The following is a 24,171-nucleotide window of genomic DNA, read 5'->3' as shown; positions in this document are numbered from 1 at the left end:
CTTCTTCCTCCCCTCCGCACGCCCAACCTTTCCCCAATGCACCTCATCAATCAATCTGCTTTTGTCCACTCTCTCTGTCACCACCCTTTCATCCAGGTGGTCACAACAGCCTGACCATCCAGCTTCCGCTCCCGCTGCTCCCTCCCCGCTAATGATCCATTCTCCACCGAGCACTGGCCAGAGGGATCTTTTAAAGGTGTAAATTCTGTCATGTCACTTGCCCGTTGAAAACCCTGCAAGAGCTTCCCAATTTCTGCCCTCTGTACGGCTCTGTACAACTAACCTTACGACACTACCCAGACCTCCCAGGCCTGGCAGGACCCGGCCTCAGCCCCTCCCCCGCGTTCAGCACCATCCAGCACGATAACCTCCATCGAAGCCTCAAACACACAGAGATGTTCCCACGTCCAGTCTTCACGTGGACATTCACTTCTGGAAAACTTACTCTGGCTCTGCTTGGCTGACTCCTTCCCACCCTCTAGGTCTTAGCTGAAATGTCACAGAGCAGCCTTCCCGATAATCCTGTTCAGTGGGGCCGCAAACCCCTCTGGACGGTCTTGCTCACTGCACCCGTTCAGGTCTCCACAGCGCTTACCACAACTTGCAATTTGATGCTTATTTACTTGTGTATTATCTGAACTTCCCGCTAGACCGTAAGCACCCCCAACCCCACCAGCCCAGCAGGACTGCATCTACTTTCTTCTCCATTAGCACTCTGCTCAACACCTAGAGCTGAAGACAGATTCAAACGCAAGGCATTCCATGACCCACTCCGCTGCCTCTTCAGCTGTAGGTGTGTGATGCGCTTCACTGCCGTTCCCTGCACACAGCCCCCCCGCGCCCTCGGTGTCTGGAGGTCCTTCTCCACCCGCCCCGCGCGGTGAGCTCCTTGCCATCCTCTAGGACTTGGCACATCAGTAAGCCTGCGCTAACCCTCTCCAGATGCTCTGCCTGGAGGATGGTGTGCACACTCATAGCAATTTCTGCCCTCTGTACGGCTGTACTTACTACGTCATTTTACACTTACTGGACCCCCACTAGCGAAGTCTCATTCTTACTGTTTCCATTCTGTAAAGCAGTGCTACTCAGTGTGGTCTGCAGATGGCTGGTCCCGATAAGAAGTGGAGAAACAGGCAGTGAGTGTTCAGAAAACTTTACAGCAGTTTCATATTGTTATGACACCCAAGGATGAAATCTGTGGACTTTCTCAACCAACAATGTAGTATCAAAAATATCAATCCAGCAAGCTAAACCCAAAGCAAACAGAAGGAAGAAAATAATGAAATTAGAGTTGAAATAAATAAACACAAAATAGGAAAAACAAAAGAAAAAAACCAACGAAACCAAAACTGGTTCTTTGAAAAGATGGATGCAACTGAAATGCTCGAGCGACAAACGGCGCGAGGACTCAAACCGCTAACTTCAAGAATGATGGGGGACTGGACTCCCAACCTTACAGAAACACAAAGGGTCGTGAAGGGCTACTCTGTCCATATCACAGTATACCACTCCAGCACAGAAAGGAACGAGGTGCTAATTCAAGCTACAACATAGATGAATTTGGAAACGTCATGCTAAATGAAAGAAGCCAGACATAAAAGGCAACACACATTATGTGATTCTGTTCACATAAAATGTCTAAAATAGGCAAATCTCTGGGCTCTGAAAGTAGATTAGTGATTGCCAGGAGTTGGGAGAAGGGGGAGTGAGGGCTGATTGCTAATGGGTATGGGTTTCTTGGGGGAGAAGGGGTGATGATTCATGTTCTGGAATTAGAGAATGTTAATCTTTGTATAACCTGTGAATATACTACAAACGAGGTGAATTGCATTATCTTAAAATGGTGAATTTTATGTGAATTACATCTCCGTTAAGAAAACATACATATACACACACCCACACAATTAGACCCACAAAAATACCTACCAATCTATAATAAACTGAACTTTTAAATACCTGGTCCTTCACTAGAGTTAGTTTGAGAAGCACTGTCTTAAAGAGTTACAGGAGTTGTTGGCTGAATGACTAGTCACTGACCTTGTTCTCCTTCCCCCTCCATTGTTACTTACACTTACACATATACACACACATACACAAGTGCCCACGCGAGCACCCACAGGCTCTCCACCGTGCCCTCTCTGCCCCAGCTACCCCCTCATGGTTCAAGGACGAGGCATATACTCACTGTATGAAGGCTGAACACCAAACCATCAATCATGAAAGCATTCTGAGCTCCATGACTGGTTTAAAAATAAGCACAAATTAAAATTAATCTATTTTTAGGCCTAATGCCTATACTGAATTAAACATTTTTTATGCCAATCAGGCAATCACTGTTCTTTATTTAAACTGTCCAACAGGCATGAACACAGGGTGGTCAATATAACGAATACACTCTGAAAACTACCTACCATTACGGCTCCATTATCCTGGCCCACAAATATCCGTCTGCTATCATGATGGTAAGCCATAGCAGAGCAAGGAGCTGCCAGAAAGACAAAGACCATATTACAAGCAAACCTAAGCATTCTAAGTCATCGTTCAAAATACATTATTATACAATTTATGTTTAAGGGCGCCTGGGTGGCTCAGTTGGTGGGCGACTGCCTTCGGCTCAGGTCATGATCCTGGAGTCCCTGGATCGAGTCCCGTATCGGGCTCCCTGCTCAGCGGGCAGCCTGCTTCTCCCTCTAACCCTCCCCCGTCTCATGTACTCTCTCTCTCTCATTCTCGCTCTCTCAAATAAATCTTTAAAAAAAAAAAAAGGAGGGCAAGAATGTTTTTTAGAAAATAATGATGTAATTAACAAGTCAGGAAATGAAAGATGTTGGCGGGGATGTGGAGAAAGGGGAACCCTCCTACACGGTTGGTGGGAATGCAAACTGGTGCAGCCACTCTGGAAAACAGTATGGAGGTTCCTCAAAAAGTTGAATATAGAGCTACCCTATGACCCAGCGATTGCACTACTGGGTATTTACCCCAAAGATACAAATGTAGGGATCCGAAGGGGTACGTGCACCCCAATGTTTATAGCAGCAATGTCCACAATAGCCAAACCATGGAAAGAGCCTAGATGTCCATCAACAGGTGAACGGATAAAGAAGATGTGGTATATACACACACACAATAGAATATTATGCAGCCATCAAAAGAAATGAGATCTTGCCATTTGCAACGATGTGGATAGAACTAGAGGGCATTATGCTAAGCGAAAAAAGTCAATCACAGAAAGACATGTATCATATGATCTCACTGATATGAGGAACTGTTAATCTCAGGAAACAAACAGGGTTGCTGGAGTGGTGGGGAGGTGGGAGGGAGGGGGTGGCTGGGTGATAGACACTGGGGAGGGTATGTGCTATGGTGAGAGCTGTGAATTGTGTAAGACTGTTGAATCACAGACCTGTACCTCTGAAACAAATAATACACCATATGTTAAAAAAAAAAGAAGATAGTAGGAAGGGAAAAATGAAGGGGGGGAATTGGAGGGGGAGACGAACCATGAGAGACGATGGACTCTTGAGAAACAACCTGAGGGTTCTAGAGGGGAGGGGGGTGGGGGGATGGGTTAACCTGGTGATGGGTATTAAAGAGGGCACGTATTGAAGGGAGCACTGGGGGTTATACGCAAACAATGAATCATGGAACACTACATCAAAAACTAATGATGTAATGTATGGTGATTAACATAATAAAATAAAATTTAAAAAAATGACGTAAATGGAAAATGTTACTGACGTTCTTTCTGTTATTTTAGTTTAAAATTCCAATTCAAAAAATCTTCTACATTGTATTTATGATTTTGAGGGAAACAAGCCAGCATGAAGTCTCATCTGGTTGAAACTCCTACCTGTAGGCTGCAGAGCATGGGGACCAGTGCTGAGAATGAGTAATCTGTTACCCAAACTCAGGAGGCCATCCTGCCCCCACCCCCGGTCCCCCTCACAGGTAACAGAGTGGCTGGAATCTGTAGAAAAGGAGTTCCCAGCACCGGAATTGCCATTCGACTGTACATGTGAGCAAGCTAGGAAAGCCACTGTGGGATTACATGTTCTCTTCCAGTGGTGAGGAAAGGTTCCCTTTCCCATGACATACACAACCGCAGTTTGTAGTAAGCAGAGTTGTGAGGTGTACACATGTGTGTTTCTTTGTCCACAGCAGTATTATGTGCCTGGATAGTACCCGCTTCCTCTTGTGTTCATATCCCCTTCCAGGTTCTACCTGTCTTTCTTCCAGAAAGCTTGGGCCAGAGTTTCAGAAAGGAGAAACTCTAAATCATCTCCTTCTGCTAAAAATCAGAATTAAAGTGATTTGGAAAATGGAACATGTGGAAAAAGAAATATGTGGCTTCATTTCAACCTAAAGAAGTTTGACTATGGGAGAATCACAACAAGGGAATACATACTGTGAAACAAACAAACTTGAGTTTACTTTAAGGTAACACTTCTTATAAGAAAGTAAAAGAAAAAAATCTTATAAATGCTGTTACCATTTAAAAACAGTTTAAAGTTCTCTCTCTACAAAGGGCTGATATTCTCCTCCGAAGGACGAAAGTAAACTATAACGCTGCGCTGCACCTGAAGGTGGAGACACAGCGAGCCGCATGATCAGATTTTACGGAAAGAGGTTTCCTTCTGGTGCATTCAGAGAACCACCCTGCTGGTGGGGAGGTGCTGCAGCATTTGCACACAAAACAATTACACGTGACTGAAGCCTGGACCCCTCACCCACCACACTGAAGTGGGAGACTATAAAGAATGATCGAGGGGCATCTGGGTGGCTCAGGCGGTTGAGCATCCGACTCTTGATTTCGGCTCAGGCCATGATCTTGGATCGTGAGATCAAGCCCTGCGGCAGGCTCTGCGCTGGGGGTGGAGCCTGCTTAAGATTCTCTCCCTCTCCCTCTGCCTCTCTTTCTCTCTAAAAAAGAATGATCGAGTTTAAGAATTATAACCACAAAGGTATATGTATCTTCTTCATATAAAGTACTCTTCAAAAACCATCATAAAATTATCTTCGGCAAACATGCGTTGGTGATTTTTGATTCATTGTCACCATTTTTGCTTACTTTTAGGTTGGTACAAAAATCTTAATGCTTAGTTTTCAGCTTCTTTTCAATTCTTTTTATGTCCAACCCTATAACAAACTATACATAAATATGTAACATGCTCTCGTGTAAAATTTACAATGTGCTGAGTAGTTTTATGAGGCTGGAGAATTCTCACATTTAAAAAAGGAAAAAAAAAAGCTTCCCTAATTTATTTGCTCTGTATCTAAAGATGTCCTGGTTTTTTTCTTCCTAGAAGGGAAGCTTCTAATGAGATAAGCAGTATTAATTAAAAAAAATTGGATATTCATAGTTTTATAAACACGTAAAACACAAATCATCTTTCAAATCAGTGGCCTTTTAAAAAGGCATCATCGCAATCCAAAATCATATGCTTAAAACTCGAGTTTTGTAAATAAAGGTATTTCTGTTTTTTTTGGAATACAGCCAGGCTGCTTCACTTATATATTGTTTATGGTTGCTTTCATGCTATGACAACAGAGTTAAGTGGCTGCCACAGAGACTGGCCCACAACGTCTAGATATTTACAGGCTGGCCCTTTGCAGAGAACGTTGGTGGGCAGCACAGTTCTGGAATCCAATGGGCATGGACTGAATTCCCACCACAAGCAACTGACTCAACCCCTCTGCCATCAGTTTTCTCACTTACCAAATGGTGAAAAAATCATCTACCTTGTACAGCTGTGTGATTTCATAAAGTGGTATTACCAAAAAATAGGCATGAGTCACAGAGCAGATTACAGAAACTTTTCTTCAGCTAAAGCAGATTCTGAAAGTTATTTTTGTTACGTGAGGCAAAGTTATGAAACAACTGGATTGCATAGAGCAATACACTAAGGTCTGGCTTATTGATTCCTGTTAGGTCACAAGGAAAAGTTCAAACTGGTGGACAGTCACTAAAATGTCCTCAACTGGATAATCTGTAGATAGTTTTTAGAACAAGACACTTCTCATATTTTGAATTCGGTTTTCAATTAAAAGTCATTGTAGAGCAGTCATTTCTCATACTTTCATTCATTCTGTTTCTGCAGGCAGTGTTCTTACAGTCTCCTCAGTGGTGTAGTTCCAGACAGAACTGTAAGGCACAGTAAAGAAGCATCTGGAAGCAACAAGTTGAGTATGTCTAGGTGCAAACACATGGGTGTCGCCCACCCACAACGATGCTATGCCTGTTCTTTCCAGTTGTTGCCAGTCCTTGCAGACACAGGCTTCTGGGAACTGCTTCCAGGGGGTACCTTTAACCCAAGTTAGCAATTGCTAGGGAGGGCAACTGAGAGCCAAAGCCACGAGCTCAAGACCTAAAAGCCAAGGAAAAGTGCACACTTCTGCTAAATTTGAGGAGAGAAAGTACACAGCTGTACTAACTCTCTGGGCTAAGTACAAACTGAGGAGTAAGTAAACTAAAAATAGGACAAAATCCATCTCAGTCTCTATTCCAGGGAACAGGAACTCCAAGGTTGAGGATGCAAGGACGTGAAGTTACGCCCGAAACGTGCGGTGTGGAGGAATGGAGGGGAAGGAGGAGTAAGAGCAATAGCGTGAACAAGACCGTCCACAAAGATGACAAAACACCCCCGCAGCACGAGCAGGACTTCCTCAGGCTGCTGCTACTTCCAGCTGGGAGGCCCATCCCTGGGCCACCGGAAATAAGGAATCATCCATCCGAGAGATGCTCTGCCCTGCTCCAAAACAATCAAAATTTGATTTGAAAATTTATCCAATGGGCTCTTTGAGGACACAGACTAAGACACCAGGTCGTCGTCATTGAGAGTGAGTACGCAAGGTTATGCACCCTATCTGCACGGACGTGGGCAGCAGGAGGTGCTACTGCTTGGCAGCAAATATTATGGGTAGGTTTTCAGGGAGGCTTCTCAGAGGGTATATACTGTAGAACTGTATGGCTCCTTTTGTAATAGTTATCTTTACAGCAGTATTCCACAAAGTCTTCATGTTCGTTGTTTAATTACTAAGACAGGGAAGGTGAGCAGCCTGCACAAGCTGTCCGGGGAAGGCAGGAACAACCAAGCTCCTGATTGACTTCTAAATTTTTCTGAATGTGATCACAGGATCCGAACAGTGCACGCACACCGGAACAGATGTACGAAGGAGAAAGCGCCAGCCGAGAAAGGAGGCACTCAGAAGGATGACCCAGACTGATCACTCGGAATATGCTGAGAAATTGGCTGTTCTGTGTTTGTAACACACTCTACTGCCTCTGGAGTAACTCTTGAGAAAGCTGGGAACGCTGTCAACAGTGTCTGCAGCGACTGGCAAGAGTTCTTCCTCGGAGGACCTGACCATGGTCTTCAGAAGGAACAAAGCATCAGGCAGGCCCCAAAGCCTCTTTTCTCTTCCTCGGGGGTCCTCTGAATACTGAAACCCTTAGTTGAGGAAAATTCCTCATTAAGGACCAACATCACATGAGAGAGTGAGCAGAGCTATGGTGCCTTCCATGTGGCCATTTGGGGTGGCAGGACCCAACCCCAGCGTGGGCCCGGGGGGGCATGCAGGCCTCCGCCCAGGGCTTTCTTTTCACGAAAGGAGGAGGAGAAGGAGGGGCAGGGACGGATGGCAGGCCTCTGACATCTGCACAAAGGGCTGGAACTTAGGTGTAATTTATGTCACTGCCTCCCAGGGCTCTTTTAAAATCTCAATGCAAAGGCTTTATCTTCTAGATTTATTTTGTGAACATATTTAACTATTGAGAAAATTCTCTATGTAGAATGGGTTATACTTTGGACCCAATCTCTCAGTAGTACCCGGAAGTTTGTGAAAAGGCTGGGCAGAAGGCTGGTTATGAGGGCATGGGAGTACAGGGCTCTTTTTTAGTGTCAGCCTCGGCCACTGCCAAGTACACAGTCATTATGAATACAGGTTGGCAAAATAAAAACAAAGGAAAACCTGGGGGCCGTGAGGCACGCCCCTCCCCCCCACCTCTCCTTTTTTTTTCAGTTTTGCTCAAGTCAGCTTCAGTTAAGCCAGCAGACCTGACTTCCTTTGCAAAAGAAAAGTTTTCCTGCAGTTTAGCACAGCCTGTTGGAGTATTAGGCAACTAAGAAACCCATTTTGAAATATAGTAGCACACTTTTAAAAAATATATTTTATTAGTTTATTTATTGGGGGGAGGGCAGAGGGAGAGGGATAGAGAATCTCAAGCAGACTCCCCGGTGAGCACGGAGCCCCATGTGGGGCTCAATCACACGACTCTGATATCATGACCTGAGCCGAAATCAAGAGTCAGACAGTTAACTGACAGGCACCCAAGCACCCCTCTAGTAGCACTGTTTAATCAGGCATTTTGAAATTTGAATCACCAAAGGCATTAGACACACTCCCCTCAAGTAGAACAGTTCAGCTACTCACAGGCCATGGTGTGGTAAATGCTGGGCCAGTACTGCCCACTGTCTCTTTTCAGCCATACTCGGATGGTTCTGTGGGGAAAAGAAAAGAATGAAAGAGTAGTCTTTAGCAATTTCATCTTATTTGTGCTCCAGGGAAATGTAACTATTTACTTTATTTTTCAATCCTATTTCCCAACTGACCTTATAACCTTAATCAATTGGACAAATTAGAGAAATACAGCAGTGCCCACGAGTACAGCACACAGTACGTTACATATAGGCCGTGCGCGTGTGCATGCGCAAACGCGCGCGCACACCCCGTATCTAGCTACAAATCTATGACCATTTATGGCAAGTTATGTGGTAGCTATGAGTCAGAATTTCAAATAATTTTAAAAATATGGAAAATCTTATTATATAAAGATATACAAAGAAAACTGCTGCTTTTCTTAGTGAAAAACAAACTATGCAAACTTGGTCGCCTGCCATCTGAGCCGAATGAGGGAAGCAGAAGACATCAACGGAAAGACAATGCTTCTGGAGAACTGGGAGAGATGTGCGTAAAAAGCAGCGCCCACACCGCTGCCGGTTCCCGATAATTCCCAGCCTTCCTGCCCCCAGGAGGAAATCATCCCACGCCAGGTCTCCGGGCGTCTCCTTTCATCAAAACCCACACGGGGAGATGAGGAAATCCTGCACACAGGCAGGAAAATGGCAAATGACCAAAATAGCCAAAGTTTCATATGCTGGCTTATCATGTCCGGAGAACAATAAGGAGCACTGGGGCTCTTCCTCCTCTGCTCGCAGAAGCTCCTCACAGCTCCAGGCCCCTTCCTCCTCCGAATGCCGGGGACACTCCCTGCTTTTCCCCGCACAGGGGAGAATCACTCTGCCCCTGCGCTGTGTCCCAACCATCCCACTGCCCCCTCCTGTCAGCTCTGTCACAGTCACGCTAGGATTTCTACCAGCAAGGCAGATCCTGGCACACGGATAGCACCGATTAAATGTCTGCACCTTAAACTAAAATACCTAAGATTAAATGTTGACACTACGTGTCTCCATTTTGTTTGACATTCAAGACAAGTGTGACTAGTCTATGAGGATAAAAATCAGAATGGTGTTGCTTCTGGGGGAGGAAGACAGAATGTAAAGGGATATGCTGGAACTTTCGGGGTAATGATAAGGCTCTGGGGAGTTGGTTTCATGAGTACCTGCATTTGTCAGGACTTGCCCAACTATAATTCAGATCTATACAGATTACTGTATATAATTAGATTGCAATAAAGAAAGACTAGATGTTGACCTTCATTCATCCAGATAAATAAGAGGACCTAGCAGCACAGTGGGCAAATTACTACTTTGTATATGAACTGGATACAGGCCTCAGCGTAGGAGAATCCATGTGTACAACACCAACATGCCATCTTCCAGCCCACTGCTCATTGGTCACAACGGAACCTTTGCCAACTTTCTCCACATCCCACCCCTGATCACAACCAGCTAGACCAGAAATGGGCATCTGATCCTAGCTGGATCAATCAGCTCCTCCCTTGGTAAATCAGAAACAGAGAAAAATAGATCAGTATCTCTAATAGTTGAAATGGCCGTTTCTTGTCATATGTTTCCCAATTTAGACTGCAGAATGTTGCACATCGAAAAAAGGGAAAGAATGAAGTCAACCTATTAAAAGAAGCAGAAGCAAGCTGAAGAGGGTCCAGGTGAGAGTCCCCCATGCCCAAGACGGAGCTATTTCCCTAGTCTGGGGTTCTGTGAGGCAGACACCACAGCATCCTTACCAGAAACACTCTCAATAGCTTAAGTCAGCCTGAGTTATTTTTGTTGTTGGCAATCAAGCAGGTACTAATAGAGGACATCTGATGACACCAAGATTACCAAACACAGTTCCTTCAGTTGAGCACCATTAAACAAGCTCCAACGTGATGAGGTTCACAAGGCAAGATAAACAGGCAGACTTTCATTCAAGGTACCTGTATCGTGACAGTAAGTTCTAAAGGTCTAAGTTCACATCCAAAATTAAATGAGAGAGGGAGATCAGAATAAATCATGCAGGAAGGGACCTTTAATTTTTATAGTTTGTAATTCCACATCCTCGTGGATGTCCAGGCAGCTCAAAGGACGACTCCGTGGCACATGCTCTTCCCTCGTGGAAGAAGAGCAATACTCAGTAACAGAAGTTGGCTGTTGAGTGGGAAACCCTAAAGCTTATCTCTGCCATCCAATCATCTAACCTCGAAAAGCCTAATTTTTATTTCATGAAGTTCAGAATGATATTTAAAATAGCCCCAGGTCAACATGGAAACTACCCAGACACCAGCATTTGGGAACACAGTATTACTTCCTTTGGAGGACAAACATCAGTATTACAATTTGGTCTGCGCCCAGCGGACCTACTGCGCACTAGCTGCCATAACAGCTGAAACTGGCAGGACTTAGATGATCTCATATGTTTCGTGTGAAAATCGATTACAACCAGACTAAGAGAAGACCATCCACGCTTGAGAACCAAGTTCCAAAACATGCACTTGACCTTGATAGTCAGCTCTACCTCTCTGTATGCACATCTTCTATCTGGAATTCTGTCCCTTCTCCTTTCAAGCCATGCCCTTTCCCTTCCTTCCACAACAATGCTAAAATCTCCCATTTCCAAGATTAAATCAAAACAACGTTAAGTTTAACACCTAACACTCCAGGACTACCAAGAACCTATGTATTAAACAAAGTTGTATAATTTCTACTAATATAAGACTTTGTTTTGTATTGTTTTTTTTTTTAAGATTTTATTTATTTATTTGAGAGAGACAACGAGAGAGGGAACACAAGCAGGGGGAGTGGGAGAGGGAGAAGCAGGCTTCCCTGCTTGTGTGTGTGTTTTTTTTTTTAAGATTTTATTTATTTATTTGGGCGCCTGGGTGGCTCAGTCGTTGAGCGTCTGCCTTCGGCTCGGGTCATGATCCCAGGGTCCTGGGATCAAGTCCCACATCGGGCTCCCTGCTCAGCGGGAAGCCTGCTTCTCCCTCTCCCACTCCCCCTGCTTGTGTTCCTGCTCTCGCTGTGTCTCTCTGTCAAATAAGTAAATAAAATCTTTAAAAAAAAAAAAAAAAGATTTTATTTATTTATTTGACAGAGAGAGACACACAGTAAGAAAGGTAACACAAGCAGGGGGAGTGGGAGAGGGAGAAGCAGGCTTCCCTGCTTGTGTGTGTGTTGTTTTTTTTAAGATTTTATTTATTTATTTGACAGAGAGAGACACACAGCAAGAAAGGTAACACAAGCAGGGGGAGTGGGAGAGGGAGAAGCAGACTTCCTGCTGAGCCCAATGCGGGGCTCCATCCCAGGACCCTGGGATCATGACCTGAGCCAAAGGTAGACGTTTCACGACTGAGCCACCCAGGCGCCCCTTGTATTGTGTTTAGAATGTGTCTCGATTGGGTAATAAATGGTTGTAAAAATAGGCTTAAATTGGACTGCTTATTAAAAAAAAATCAACAAATTCAAGAGCTCAAAAAAATTTTCTATTCGGTAAATTGGAAGTAAAATCTAAAGTTGAAAGCAACACAATAATACAGTTTAGTAACATTTACAGGACAAAACTACTAAAAACTCTAGCATGTTATTAATAGACCATATAATCACTGAGTGTCAAGATCAGATTGTTTTATTTTTACAAAAACCACAATATTTTCTGCCTAACTGAATGTCTAAGCCACTCTCTCTGAGTTAAATTAAAATATAACAGCTTAACTTTTCCTTTAATATTTTGACAAGTCTACACCCACTCACCTAAACTCATTTTATGCTCTGCTTGCTGCTTATGCTAGCCATTTTTTTACGGGTTTTCTTTGAGATTCCAAGAGCATGCCAATCTGAAAAAAAAAAGTCTTTCCTTAAAACCAAGACCTTAGAAACATGTTCACCTTTGCCAGGCTCTATTTTTAAGTTATTTTAAAACAACAGTCTGATATTTTTTCAAAAGGTACTTAGAAAGGAAATGTGTCATTTCTTTCAGAGCCTACATAAAATCTTTTCAGAGTTCTCCATGCTACCATTACCTATACCAATCTCCTCTTGCCCTCCTAGTTAGAGAAGTTTGGGCTTACATATAGCTGCAGTTATTTTCCATGGGTAGGTGAGAAAAGGTATTTCTATGTAAGATGTTAATGTTATATATGCTTCACCACACTGGATGCCCACCACTACCATCACTTCGTCTATCATTCTTCGGCTAGGTGGATGATCCAGTTATTTTCCAGATAAAGGAGAAGCTGAAATTGGACTGTATTTTTTTGAGTATTTCAGACTGTAATGTGTTTAAAATGTATCGCTGTGCAGGGCTCAGCAAATGAACAACTGAAAACAATAATAAAATGACATTTCTAGGGCTCTCATAATTTTTTGGCAGCACTGTAAATCAGAACTAACTCTTTGGCAAGAATTTGTTTCGTGTATTGAGAAAAACGTTTCCTGCCTAATACGGCTGCTGCTACTAATAGTAATGACAACAACAAAGTGAGGAATTCCATGCTTGGCAACTGATTCTGAAGAAATTATTTAATAGGAAAAAAAAGAACTACACATTACAAAGAAGTTCCTATGAGCATTATTCAAAGGAGTAAAAATTGGGGGAAAATGTTAAATAATGAAATGGGTTAATGGCATATTAATTCAATAGCTTACGTAGTCATTACAAATAGTTCTGCAAATCATGGGTTCAGAAAAGCTATTGAATTAGTATGCTTACGCAGTCATTAAAAATAGTTGCAAAGACCATGAATCCATGAGAAAATGTTTATGAAATGTTAATTTTTTTGTAAACTGATGTATCTAACTACTGTAATTGGGCTGAGCCAGGCTGGGCAGGACAGGTAGGAGGAGAAGGAACACACCTGTAAAGCCCACAAGGCCTTCAGCTCCTGGTGGTGGGGGGGGGGGGGGTCAGTCCTGGAGCCCTGAGACTCGGAGAACTGCAGAGTCTCCAACCTCCACTCAGTAAGCAGAAGAACAAGCCAACAATTTAACAATTCCTCACGTGCCCGGAGGCACTCAAGGATGTATCTGCTCAACTTCAAGGCAGCTATCTAAACGTGAAGACTGGGGGCACCTGGGTGGCTCAGTCGGTTAAGGGGCTGCCTTCGGCTCAGGTCATGACCTCCAGGTCCCGGGATCAAGCCCCACGTCAGGATCCCTGCTCAGTGGGGAGTCTGCTTCTCCTTCTACCCCTCACCCCACTCATGCTCTCTCTCTTTCAATGAAACAAACAAACAAACAAATAAATAAATAAATAAAGGTGAAGATTGTGCACTCCCTAAGAATGTGTCTGGTAAATCATTCCCAACAAGAGCAAACAAGGCTGAGGAGTAAAACAGGCCTTGGGTCGAAGCCCCAGTGCACATGCACGCTCTATAATCAGAGGCAATTCCAAGTAGGCTGCAGCCACTTCTCTTTAGAAAGGCAGAGCCTAAGAGGCTCTGGTCACCCCTCACTGAGAGCCCTCCTTCTGAGGTTGGTACGGTCTTCAACAGAAGCTCCTGCCACAGGTGAGGCCTTGAAGTCTGGAGCTTGTCGTGCCCCCATCAAGTCTGGTCAGGGATCTGATGCATCCATGGAAGTCAGTGCAGAGGGCCAAGAACATGCAGAGCTAACAAGGAGACACGGACCCACAGATGGAACTCAAGGGCTAGAGGCGATGGGTGGAGAGAACCTTGAGAATGTCACCTCCCAGGAGAAGTGAGTAGGGGGCAGGGAAAGGAATCAGGTGCAGAAAGGCAGGAAAGAGAAGACCCCGAAAGACACAGGGCCACCAGGCCTCAAAGACACAAGGCAATACACCGTGCCTCTTGACAAAGGTGTCCCTGCTTGACTTCCTGGATAAGTCCACAGCAGTGAACTACAGGGGCAGACAGAGCTACTTCCTGTATTCTAGGAAACACACCAGGATTCAAGAAAGGCTACAGTCGGTTGAGAACGTGATGCCACATCCTCATGGCAAAGACAACAGCCAAGACCTCCATTTTATACTTAGGGAGGCAAAAGTAAAGAGAGTCAATGTCCTAAAATCAAACGAACCAACGTGAGTTTGTCTAGTTGTTTTGTCCAATTTTATCGCTCTTTTATCAGAGGCTGATGAAAATTCACATTTCAAAACATTACAAAAGTAAATAATTCAAAGCAAAGCAGCTTTATGTGGTAAATAATAAGTAAAACCATTTAAAAAAAAAAAAAGCTTTTCAGAAAATTCAACATTTTATCCTCCAAAGCAGTAACCCCTAAACAATAAGGAGACATGAAGAATTAAATTACTTTTTCCCTCCAAACAAATCTAGAGTGTGGAAAAGTCTAGGTCTAACTTCAAAGCTCTCATTTAGTTCAAAGAAATCCTGACTTCTGTGCTAAATAGCAACAGTGACTCTAACAAAATCTCTTAACACACACTTTGTTTTAAATTTTTATTTAAATTCTAGCTAACATACAGTGCAATATTGGTTTCCAGAGTAGAATTCAGTGATTCATCACTTACACACAATGCCCAGGGCTTATCACAAGTGCGCCCCTTAGTCCCCATCACCATCTAGCCCCTCCCCCACCCACCTGCCTCCCGCCACCTCTTGTAGTTTCTTGGTTATGAGTCTCTTATAGTTTGCTTCCCTTTCTTTTTTTCCTTCCCATATATTCATCTGTTTTTTTTTCTTAAATTCCACATACGAGTGAAATCATACACTATTTGTCTTCCTCTGACTGACTTATTTTGCTTAGCATAATACACTCTAGCTCCATCCATGTCATTGCAAATAGCAAGATTTCATTCTTTTTGATGGCCGAGTAATATTGTTATATATATACACATATGTATGTATATGTGTGTATATTATAAAATATTCCAATATATATAATATATACATACACATATGCACATCTTATTTACCCATTCATCAGCTGATGGGTATTTATTTTTACAATAAAATAAGCTAGGGAAGAGAAAAAGTTATTAAGAAAATCATAAGGAAAAGAAAATATATTTATAGTACCATACTGTAAAAAATCCACATATAAGTGGGCCTGCATAGTCCAAAGCCATGTTGTTCAAGAGTCAACTGTACTTGCTGTTTTAAGCCACTGAATTTTGAAGTGGTTTGTTTCATAGTAATAACTAAATGACACAATGCTATCTGGTCCAAAAACAGAATACCTTTTTTATTTTAAAGATTTTATTTATTTACTTGACAGAGCGCACACAAGCAGGGGGAGCGGCAGTCAGAGGGAGAGGGAGAAGCAGACTCCCCGCTGAGAGAGAGTCCCACACAGGAACTCGATCCCAGGACCCCGGGATCACGACCTGAGCCGAAGGCAGACGCTTAACCCACTGAGCCACCCAGGCGCCCCTAGAATACCTTTAAGAATACTTAGGAGGTGCCTAAGTAGCTCAGTTGTTGGGCATCTGCTTTCAGCTCAGGTCATGATCCCAGGGTCCTGGGATCGAGCCCTACATCGGGCTCCCTGCTCTGCGGGAAGCCTGCTTCTCCCTCTCCCACTCGCCCTGCTTGTGTTCCCTCTCTCGCTGTGTCTCTCTGTCAAATAAATAAAATCTTAAAAAAAAAAAAAAGAATACTAGGATTCCGACCTTAAAATAAAGAAAAAATAGCATATGGCATTTACTGAGTGTCAAGGATTTAAAAGCACTGAATAAACAAATAAGTCCACTTTAACTTTGAACTGAAATACAGGATCCTCACTTTGCACAGATGCCGATTTGAATGCCAAGAAACTAAAGTAGTTACTGTAAAGCATAAATGAAGTTATTACTCTTAATTAAATATTATTCAATATTTTTCATCCCACCAAGGATCAAAATTCTGCATGTTCTTTTACCTTACTACAGTAGATACATGAAAAGCAGACTAAAAACCACAGGTCTGGTAAAGAATGAAGTCTTTATCCAGCAAGTCTAGTCTATGATCTTCTCAAAGATATGCCTGATGATCAGAATAGGTAGAGAATCTCCTTTCATTTCTTCTAGTCCCTTTGACTCCTTCAAAGAGCTGGTTAAAAGCAAGTTAAAAATGTAGGAAATCACTAAGTCTATAAAGCCTCATCTGCTTAAGCTAGAAAGAGGAGGAACGAAGATAGATTCCAAGCATGGTTCTTCTTGAGAAAAGCACTGGCTCTCAAACCAAAAGGCATCTCGTGGGAGTACAGATTAATACCATTTTTAAACCTAAAACTCCATGAGACCACACATCTGGATTCAATACATTTTATTTTCCAGTATGATTACCTTGAAAATCATGCCCATACTTTGATAAATAGATTCAAAAAGCACACCAGTGCTTTGGTAAAATCACAAGGCCAAATTCTGTCTTGCCTGACACATCAGCATTTCTAAAACCAGATCTTTTTTTTTTAAGTAGGCTCCGCGCCCAGCGTGGGGCCCAATACATGGCTTGAACTCATGACCCTGAGATCAACACCTGAGCTAAAATCAAGAGTTGGACGCCCAACCGACCGAGCCACCCAGGTGCCCCTTTTTAAATTTCTCAAAAAACACCCTAATTATCCCCAAACAGCTAAATGAAAGCAATTCAACCATTTTTACATTATAAACTGATATGCCAGGATTACTCAACCAACTAAAGACAAAATACAGAGGATAGCATATGTTACAAATTAAGCCCAAGGCCTGATTCTTTTAAACTCTTACAATAGTTAAATTTGAGGAAATCTGATTTTCTAGTCACCCTTAGGGCTGCTGATACTATTTCATATCTGGATAAATCACCAAACATTTCTGTTACCTTCAGCAAAGGATATTTTTTCCGACTCTAACTACTTCCAGGGGCTACAGACATGGTGTAATTCTGGGAGCCTCGGTGCTTTCTCTAACATTAGGATGTTAGCCTACGCGAGAAAGAAAAGGACATGGTCATCAGTGCAATCTGCTCTTATCAAATAAATAGCAGTTTCCTTTCAGCCAAGTCTCATGAACCCTGCCCTCTTCATTCCTGCTACAGAAAGAAGCCTTTCTCCTTTGGTAACAAAGGGGGGAAACACTAGATTTTTATTGAATTGACTAAATGGAAAGGCAGGGAAACCAGCCTCTTTTTACCGAGGAGAATTAGATCAGCTAAGAAAAATGTAAATTTCCATCTCCTTCTACAGTCAGGGAAGGAATTCTGAACAGCTTCAACAGCCCATGATGATGACTCTCGGACTCCTGATTTTGTCACAGGCAGATTTTTATCCCAAGAGGAAGGCCACTTATGTGGCATGTCCAACAGCTCCTAAATGAGGAATGCCTCTCCAGAAGCCAGATGGATGGTTTTCTACCTGCAGATGTTTTCTTTTCTTACTTGAGGAACCATTCCTGCTGTTACCTGTTCACTGTTAGCATCAAAATGATTTTTTGTGACCTCCGTGCTACTAAGGCGGCTAAAAGCCATCAGAACCTCTAGGAGCAGGAGCAATCCAGGCAGGATGCCGTCAACGTAGGGTCCATGCAACACTTTCCTAACTTACCAAAAAAAGGGTCAAACTCTATCCATAGCCTACATGTCTCAAAACACAAGGTTAAACTAACCCCCAAAAAGCAGAGTTTGAGGCAGTAAGGAAGAGTAGCCTCATTTCCAATTCTGTTCCATGCTTCTTTCTTCCTACCAGGTCTGCCTATTGAGTCCCTCAACCAACACTTGAGAGACCACTGTACCACCTGCTTTCCTTCTGGGAGTCTGGACTTTTGGCAAGCGCGAGGCAGAGTACCAGCCCCCAGTAAAAGCGGTGGGTACAGAGTCTCTAATGAGCCCCCTGGTAGACAGTATTTTACACATGTGGTCATAACTCAATGCTGGAGGAATGGAGCACTTCTTGAGTGACTCTCCACAGGGCAAGGGCTCACGGAAGCTCATGCTGCTTTCCTCCGGACTTCACCCCCTACCTTTCCTGTCACCGATTCTGTCTGTGTCCCTTCGCTGTAGTAAGTCAGGGCCATGCATACGATTGTATGTTGGCAGTCCTCCGAATGAATCACTGAACTGAGGGGTGGTCTTGGGGCCCCTGAACACAGCAGGGCAAAGATTTTATAATGGAAAACTCATGACTGATATGACTTGTGACCAATATGGAAATGATGAGAAGACGCAACTCAAAGACAGTTACAAGAACTTAGGTTTGTAAGTGACTCCCAAAATGGTTATTGTTCTACTTCATACAGAAATTTTTTTTATTTACATACACACACATACGCAAAGCAGACATCTTTAGCTTCTGATGAGATTAAAATAATTCCATGGGAAATAATAATAGCCAACACATACACAGGGCTTTCCCTGTGTTGGGCACTGTTCAATGCACTTTGAATCTTAATTAATCCAAGTCTCACAAAACCCTGAGGTAGGTACTGTCCCCATTTTGCAGATGAGAAAACTATGGCACAGAAAGAATATGCAACCTGCCCAAGGTCACATGGCTAGGATTCAAGCTCAGGCATTCTGGATCCAGAATCTGCTCTCGACTATGCCATAAAAAGAAAGTGATCCTCACAATGAAGGGCCACTCTAACAACAGAGAAATAAAAGCTTCTTGCCTTCTCACTTCTTCGTTTTATTTTCTAACACAAATCAAAGAGTCTACTTTTAGGCGCTGCGTGACAACAAAAACACAGCAGTTAATACCCCGGGTTTCAGTAAAAGCCAACAGCTTCCAGCTATGCCAGGTTTTCTCCTAAGCATTACACTTAAAAATCAAGTTGTTGATTCAAAATTGCTTCCACGTGAACAGTTAGTGTGTATATATAATTTTTCCCTCAAACTATCTTAATATGCTTAGAAATGTCTGAAAGGAAACAAGTATATCAGAGTAAATAGCTGGTATAACAGCAGCAAGAAAAGCAGATGCTACCCAAATATGTTAAACGTTGGATTTCTCTAACTATTACTGTTTACCAGTCTAAGTGCAACATCCTACAATATTCCAAACACATGAGATTTGCCTTTGTTTGACTTTTGCCAGGCAACTGAGTTCCTCACAGTAATCAACCGTGGCCTCCAGGCCCCTGACGCAACAGCGTAAGCACACTCATCCTCCAACTGTCTTCCAAAAATGAAGACGGCAGGACTGCAGCCTGATTTCTAAGGCCTTCTCATAAAGTTTTTTCTTTTAAAAATTCCATCCTTCTGCTTACTCTCACTAAATTTTTGGTGCAGTCCACAGGGGGAAAAAAAAAGTTCAAAAGGCAAACGTGTCCAGGGAATGGTTTTCTCTCGGTCTCACCACGGTTCAGTTCTGTTTGGAAAGCTGAGTCTCATTTTCTGTTCCCACTATCAGGAAAATGATTGCTGTAGTTCTTACCACTCAGGTTAGTACTTTTATTTTTACAGTTTCCTGATCAGAAAGGCAGTCTGACTTTATTGATTCAAGAATTTTTTTTTTTTAAGCTTTACAAAAGTAGCATTTTTGGCATGCTGAAAAATGCCAGTTCCCAAATTCAGGCAACTGCAAACTAAAGTTAAAAACACAAATTCAGGTCTAGTGTAACAAAAGAGTTTGGGGTAATTATGACTCTAACAAAATCTACATGAATGCACACAAGAGAGTAGCTGCCATTTTCTGTTAACCCCTTGTGGCACAGGAACTCCGACGATTTCAGATCAGACCCCTAAGCTCACGGCCCAAACCATTCCCAGTGACTCCAGGTACGACGGTATTAGGCTCGGTATTCTACATGGGTTTAATATTCTTTGAGGGGATTGTGTGTATTTAGATTTGTCGTACACGGTTTGGTTTTAATGGGAAATCGATGAGAACATATAAATAACTCCAGGCAAATATATCCCGGAAACTGACAGAAAAGAAGACAAAGTGTTCGCTCCCAGTGGGCCTACAAAGGCAAGCACCATGACAAGTTACTCTTGTAGAAAGTGGTTCTCAAAGTGGGGTTCCTGGACCAACAGCATCAGCATCAACATCTCTGGGAACTTGGAAGAAATGCAAACTCTCAGGCCCCACCCCAGCCTCACTGAATCAGAATCTGATACATGCTCAAGTTTGAGAACCATTGTCTAGAGAGACCAGATAAATAAGTACATGTAGCCTAAACCAGGGTGTCTCAACCATGGTGCTACTGATATCTGGAGCTGGTAATTCTTTTTGTGAGGTTCTTAGCGTACTGTGCATTATAGGATGCTGAGCAGCATCTCTGGCCTCTACCCACTAGATGCCAGCAATACCTTCCTATAGTTGTGACAACCAAAATGTCGCCAGATACTGCCAAATTGCACTAGGGGCCAAAGTCACCCCTCCTGGAGAACCACTGGCCTAGTTTAGAAAAATGGACACTAACTTCAGGTGACCCTCTCACCTTTCACTTTCCTCTCAAAATGCTCTCAAGCCAGTTCTTGCTGCTTTTAGCTTTCATTAAATGAATTACCTTCAGCTGGAGCTTACTTTAAATGTTAAAAGTTACTGTTCTGAGCATTAAAGCAGAAGTTATATAGAAAACGTACAAGCTTTGTTTTTTTTAAAAACAAAACAAAACAAAACAAAACCCTGAAAACTAAAAGAAGGAAGGATAACTAAATCATAGCAAAAGGCAGAATCCTAGCATTTTACACTTGCTGCCAGAACAGTCCATCGTTGACGGATACTGCCTGCATTTGGTTTCTCCAAATGTGTAGCAAACCTGGATGCATGGCAGAAAGAACTAGAGCCTCTGAATCAGACCTGGGTTCAAATCTTAATCCAATCACTTACTAACTATGAGGCCTTGGGGCGTGACTTCAGTATCCTTCATGCCTCCCTTTCCTAAACCCTCAAAGGCCCACTGCAGTAGGATGCATACACCCACCGTCAGTTCCAAACACCCACAGTGGGGCCTGGGGACAGCACCTGCAGTTACACGCACCGCTGCTTCTGCAGGAAAACGCAGGAGCACTCAGGCTGCACCGGGTAAATAAAGATTACAAACAGTCTTGTCTCTTCAGGGCAAGTTTTAGCACCAAAGAGTTTTCAGGCCCAGTTTACAAACAAACGAACAAACTAACCAACCCACCTTTGACTTTTAGAATACATTTAATTTTGGAGCTACTACTGATAAGGGAAGTGACTGTACCCCCCCCCCCCACCTCACGGGGGGAAGTGAGGACTGGATGCAGCCCGTACATAGGTCCAATTCTCTACGGATAGAGAGAAGGGACTTTTAGAAGTTTTGCTGTTGTTATTTCCAAAGTATAGAATTCTGATCATGTCACTGGCTTTGAAATCTTTGATGGTTCCTCACTACCTGCAAACTAAAGTCCAATTTCTAAGAGTGGTGCACAAGAAAGGCCCTTCCAGAACTGGACACTAGGCCCTCCAGCTCTCAGGACTCTTTCCTGCCATGGCCACTCATATACCCTTTGCTCTGGTCACCTAGAAATAACTGTGGTCCTCTATTGCTCCTGCTCTTTCGATCTGCCTGGTGCAGGGCTGTGCACCCTCCTTCCTTCACACAGCCCACTCCTCTATCCAGTGACATCTCCTAAGGATTTCCTTGAACCCTGGCCCTCAAGGACACACTTTCCTCTGTGTCTCCCCAATACCCTGGAAGCTGAGGGCACAGAGCCATCCCTTCACCAGTCTGCCCAGCCCTTTGGAAACAGATTTTTGACGTCACTGTCTTTCTATCCCACAGATCCAGCCCACAGTCTCTAATAAATGCTTGTTTGATGAATAAGGGTGGTCAGTATTCTGTTTCCTTAATATGCTGGTCCTACCAGGTCAAGGGCCATAAAAATCAATGAATCAGAAGTCAGGAGGGCAGCTGCTGTGACTTTTGATCCGTGTTGTATTCCCTGAGCCTGGCACTCAGTAGGTACAGTATTCTAAAACTATGAATGAATGAATACATGAATGTATGAATGAGTGAATGATTGAAGAGTATGACACGTAACTATGACATGTAAAGGTGCACCACCACATCCAACAACAACAAAAACCCATAGCCACGTGCTTTCATAAATCCCATAAAGTAAGGCATCTGCTCAAAAATGTCCTACCTTCAAGGAAGCTCCAGGGGCCTGAAACACACATTAGAAACACAAGGCTCCAACCCTCACCTGGTCCGGTCATCAGTAAGGGCCCTGTTGTGCCCCAGTGAAAAAGTGAGCTGATCTAAGGCTCCCCCAGAACATTTCAGTCCCAGAGCAGCTAAGTAATCACTTTCCATAAAACATTTATCAGCCCTGCTCCTGGCCAGTTATCTCAAATATTCAGCAATTTACCCAACATGCATGAGTCACAGATATTTTACCGAATAAGATAGCTAAGTTTTATAAAATGTTGTCTGCATCTAAGTTCATATCATGCAAATATCATTGTTGTGTCCTTTGCCTTTTTTTTTTCCCACATTACCTTCTTCTCCCTGTGGCTCATGCACCCCCTTCTCCCTTTCCCTTACTGCTTCTGCACACCAACGCCCAGGTCCTTCCAATCGCTCCCCACCTCCTTTGAGGTCAGCTACATGCAAATGAACTGGAGAGACTACTGCCTGCTCACAATAAACGGACTCAAAAGCGAAATATATGGGGGCTTCAGGTTTTGTTCCCAATGAGGACAGGCCGTCAATGGTACTTCGAAAGCTATGACTACAAAAGGCTGGACTGCGCTGTCAGCTCAAAGGGGACAGCAAGTACCACCTTCCAGAGGCCTTTATGACTTCTGGAATATCACCATTTAAGATCACTCATTGTAGCAAGGAAACACAATTTCACTCAGCAAACATCAGTCATTTCCTCCAAATTCCCACCGTAAAGCCACAAACCTTTTAAACGTTTAGGGTTTTAAAAACACTAAAGTTTTAAAACAAATAATATCTCTTCAATCCAATCACACAGCCTTGGGCAGACCAATGAGCTGGAAAGAGACTTTAGGTGCATAAAGACATGCTTTAGCTATGAGTTTAATTCTTTATGGCAAGTGATACTGGTTTTCCGTTAACGGTGGAAGTTAATTTTTTCTTCGAAACAGAAGCACCTAACCTTTTCAAAAATAAGTCTCTTTTACGAAAAAACAAAGCAAAACAACTATGTAGTAAATAAGAGTTCAGACGGTTCTAGCAGCCGTAAAAAAAATAACTGATCTAGGGAGCCGGTGTTGTGCGAAAAGAGTTGTCAACGCCAGAGTAAAGCAGAAGTAAGAGAGCGAAAGCCCCCGGAGGTCTGTTGAGAGCGGGGAATCCCTGGCACCAGGACCCGCGCAGTGCTCCCCGCTCCAAGGTTTGGAACTGACCGCGGAGGGCCAAGCACCCCCGCCCCCATCCCACAGAGGTCGCGACGCTTTCGAGGAGCAAGCAAAACCCCACAAAGGAGGGCAGGGACGGGGGTCCCGGGCTGGAAGGGGCGCGGTGGGACTGGGGTTGCCAGACTGGACGGGGCCAGGATCCCGAGTTAGACAGGCGCGGTGGGGGTCACTGACTGGAGGGGCTCCAGGAACGGGGTCCCCCCGCTGGAGGGGAGGGTCCGGAGTCCCGGGCTGGAAGGGGGGAGCAAACCGGGCTAGGGTGGCGCGGTGGGGGTTCCTGACCGAAGGGGCGCACTGGGACGGGGGTCCCCGGCGGGAAGGACGCAGTAGGACCGCGGCGCGGTCCGGAGGGGCGCGGTGGGACCAGGGTCCCGAGCTAGAGGGTGAAGGTCCGGGACTGGAGGGGCGCGGCGGGATGCCGGGGGCGGAGGACGCCCCCACGCGGAGCGGGACGAGGCCGCCGACCCCACCGCCCGCACAC

General features: G+C 43.9%; 1 protein-coding gene across 1 annotated transcript in view; it reads right to left on the bottom strand.

The window, feature by feature from the left end:
• WDFY1 (WD repeat and FYVE domain containing 1) overlaps window positions 1-24,171 on the bottom strand; it is a 47,841-nt gene that overhangs the window by 23,410 nt on the left and 260 nt on the right. The window contains exons 2-3 of the mRNA XM_028105186.2: window positions 8,431-8,498; window positions 2,412-2,485 (exon numbers count right to left, since the gene is read on the bottom strand). Coding sequence (XP_027960987.1) covers window positions 2,412-2,485; window positions 8,431-8,498 — 142 coding nt within the window. The remainder of the gene's footprint in view (window positions 1-2,411; window positions 2,486-8,430; window positions 8,499-24,171) is intronic.

The sequence above is a fragment of the Eumetopias jubatus genome, unplaced genomic scaffold (genome assembly GCF_037043125.1).
Source record: "Eumetopias jubatus isolate StellerSeaLion01/CBP00866 unplaced genomic scaffold, mEumJub1_p1.0 scaffold_3, whole genome shotgun sequence".
NCBI classification, from domain to species: Eukaryota; Metazoa; Chordata; class Mammalia; order Carnivora; family Otariidae; genus Eumetopias; species Eumetopias jubatus.
The sequence above is the reverse complement of the archived record's forward strand: the minus strand, read 5'-3'. Positions and strand labels throughout refer to the sequence as shown.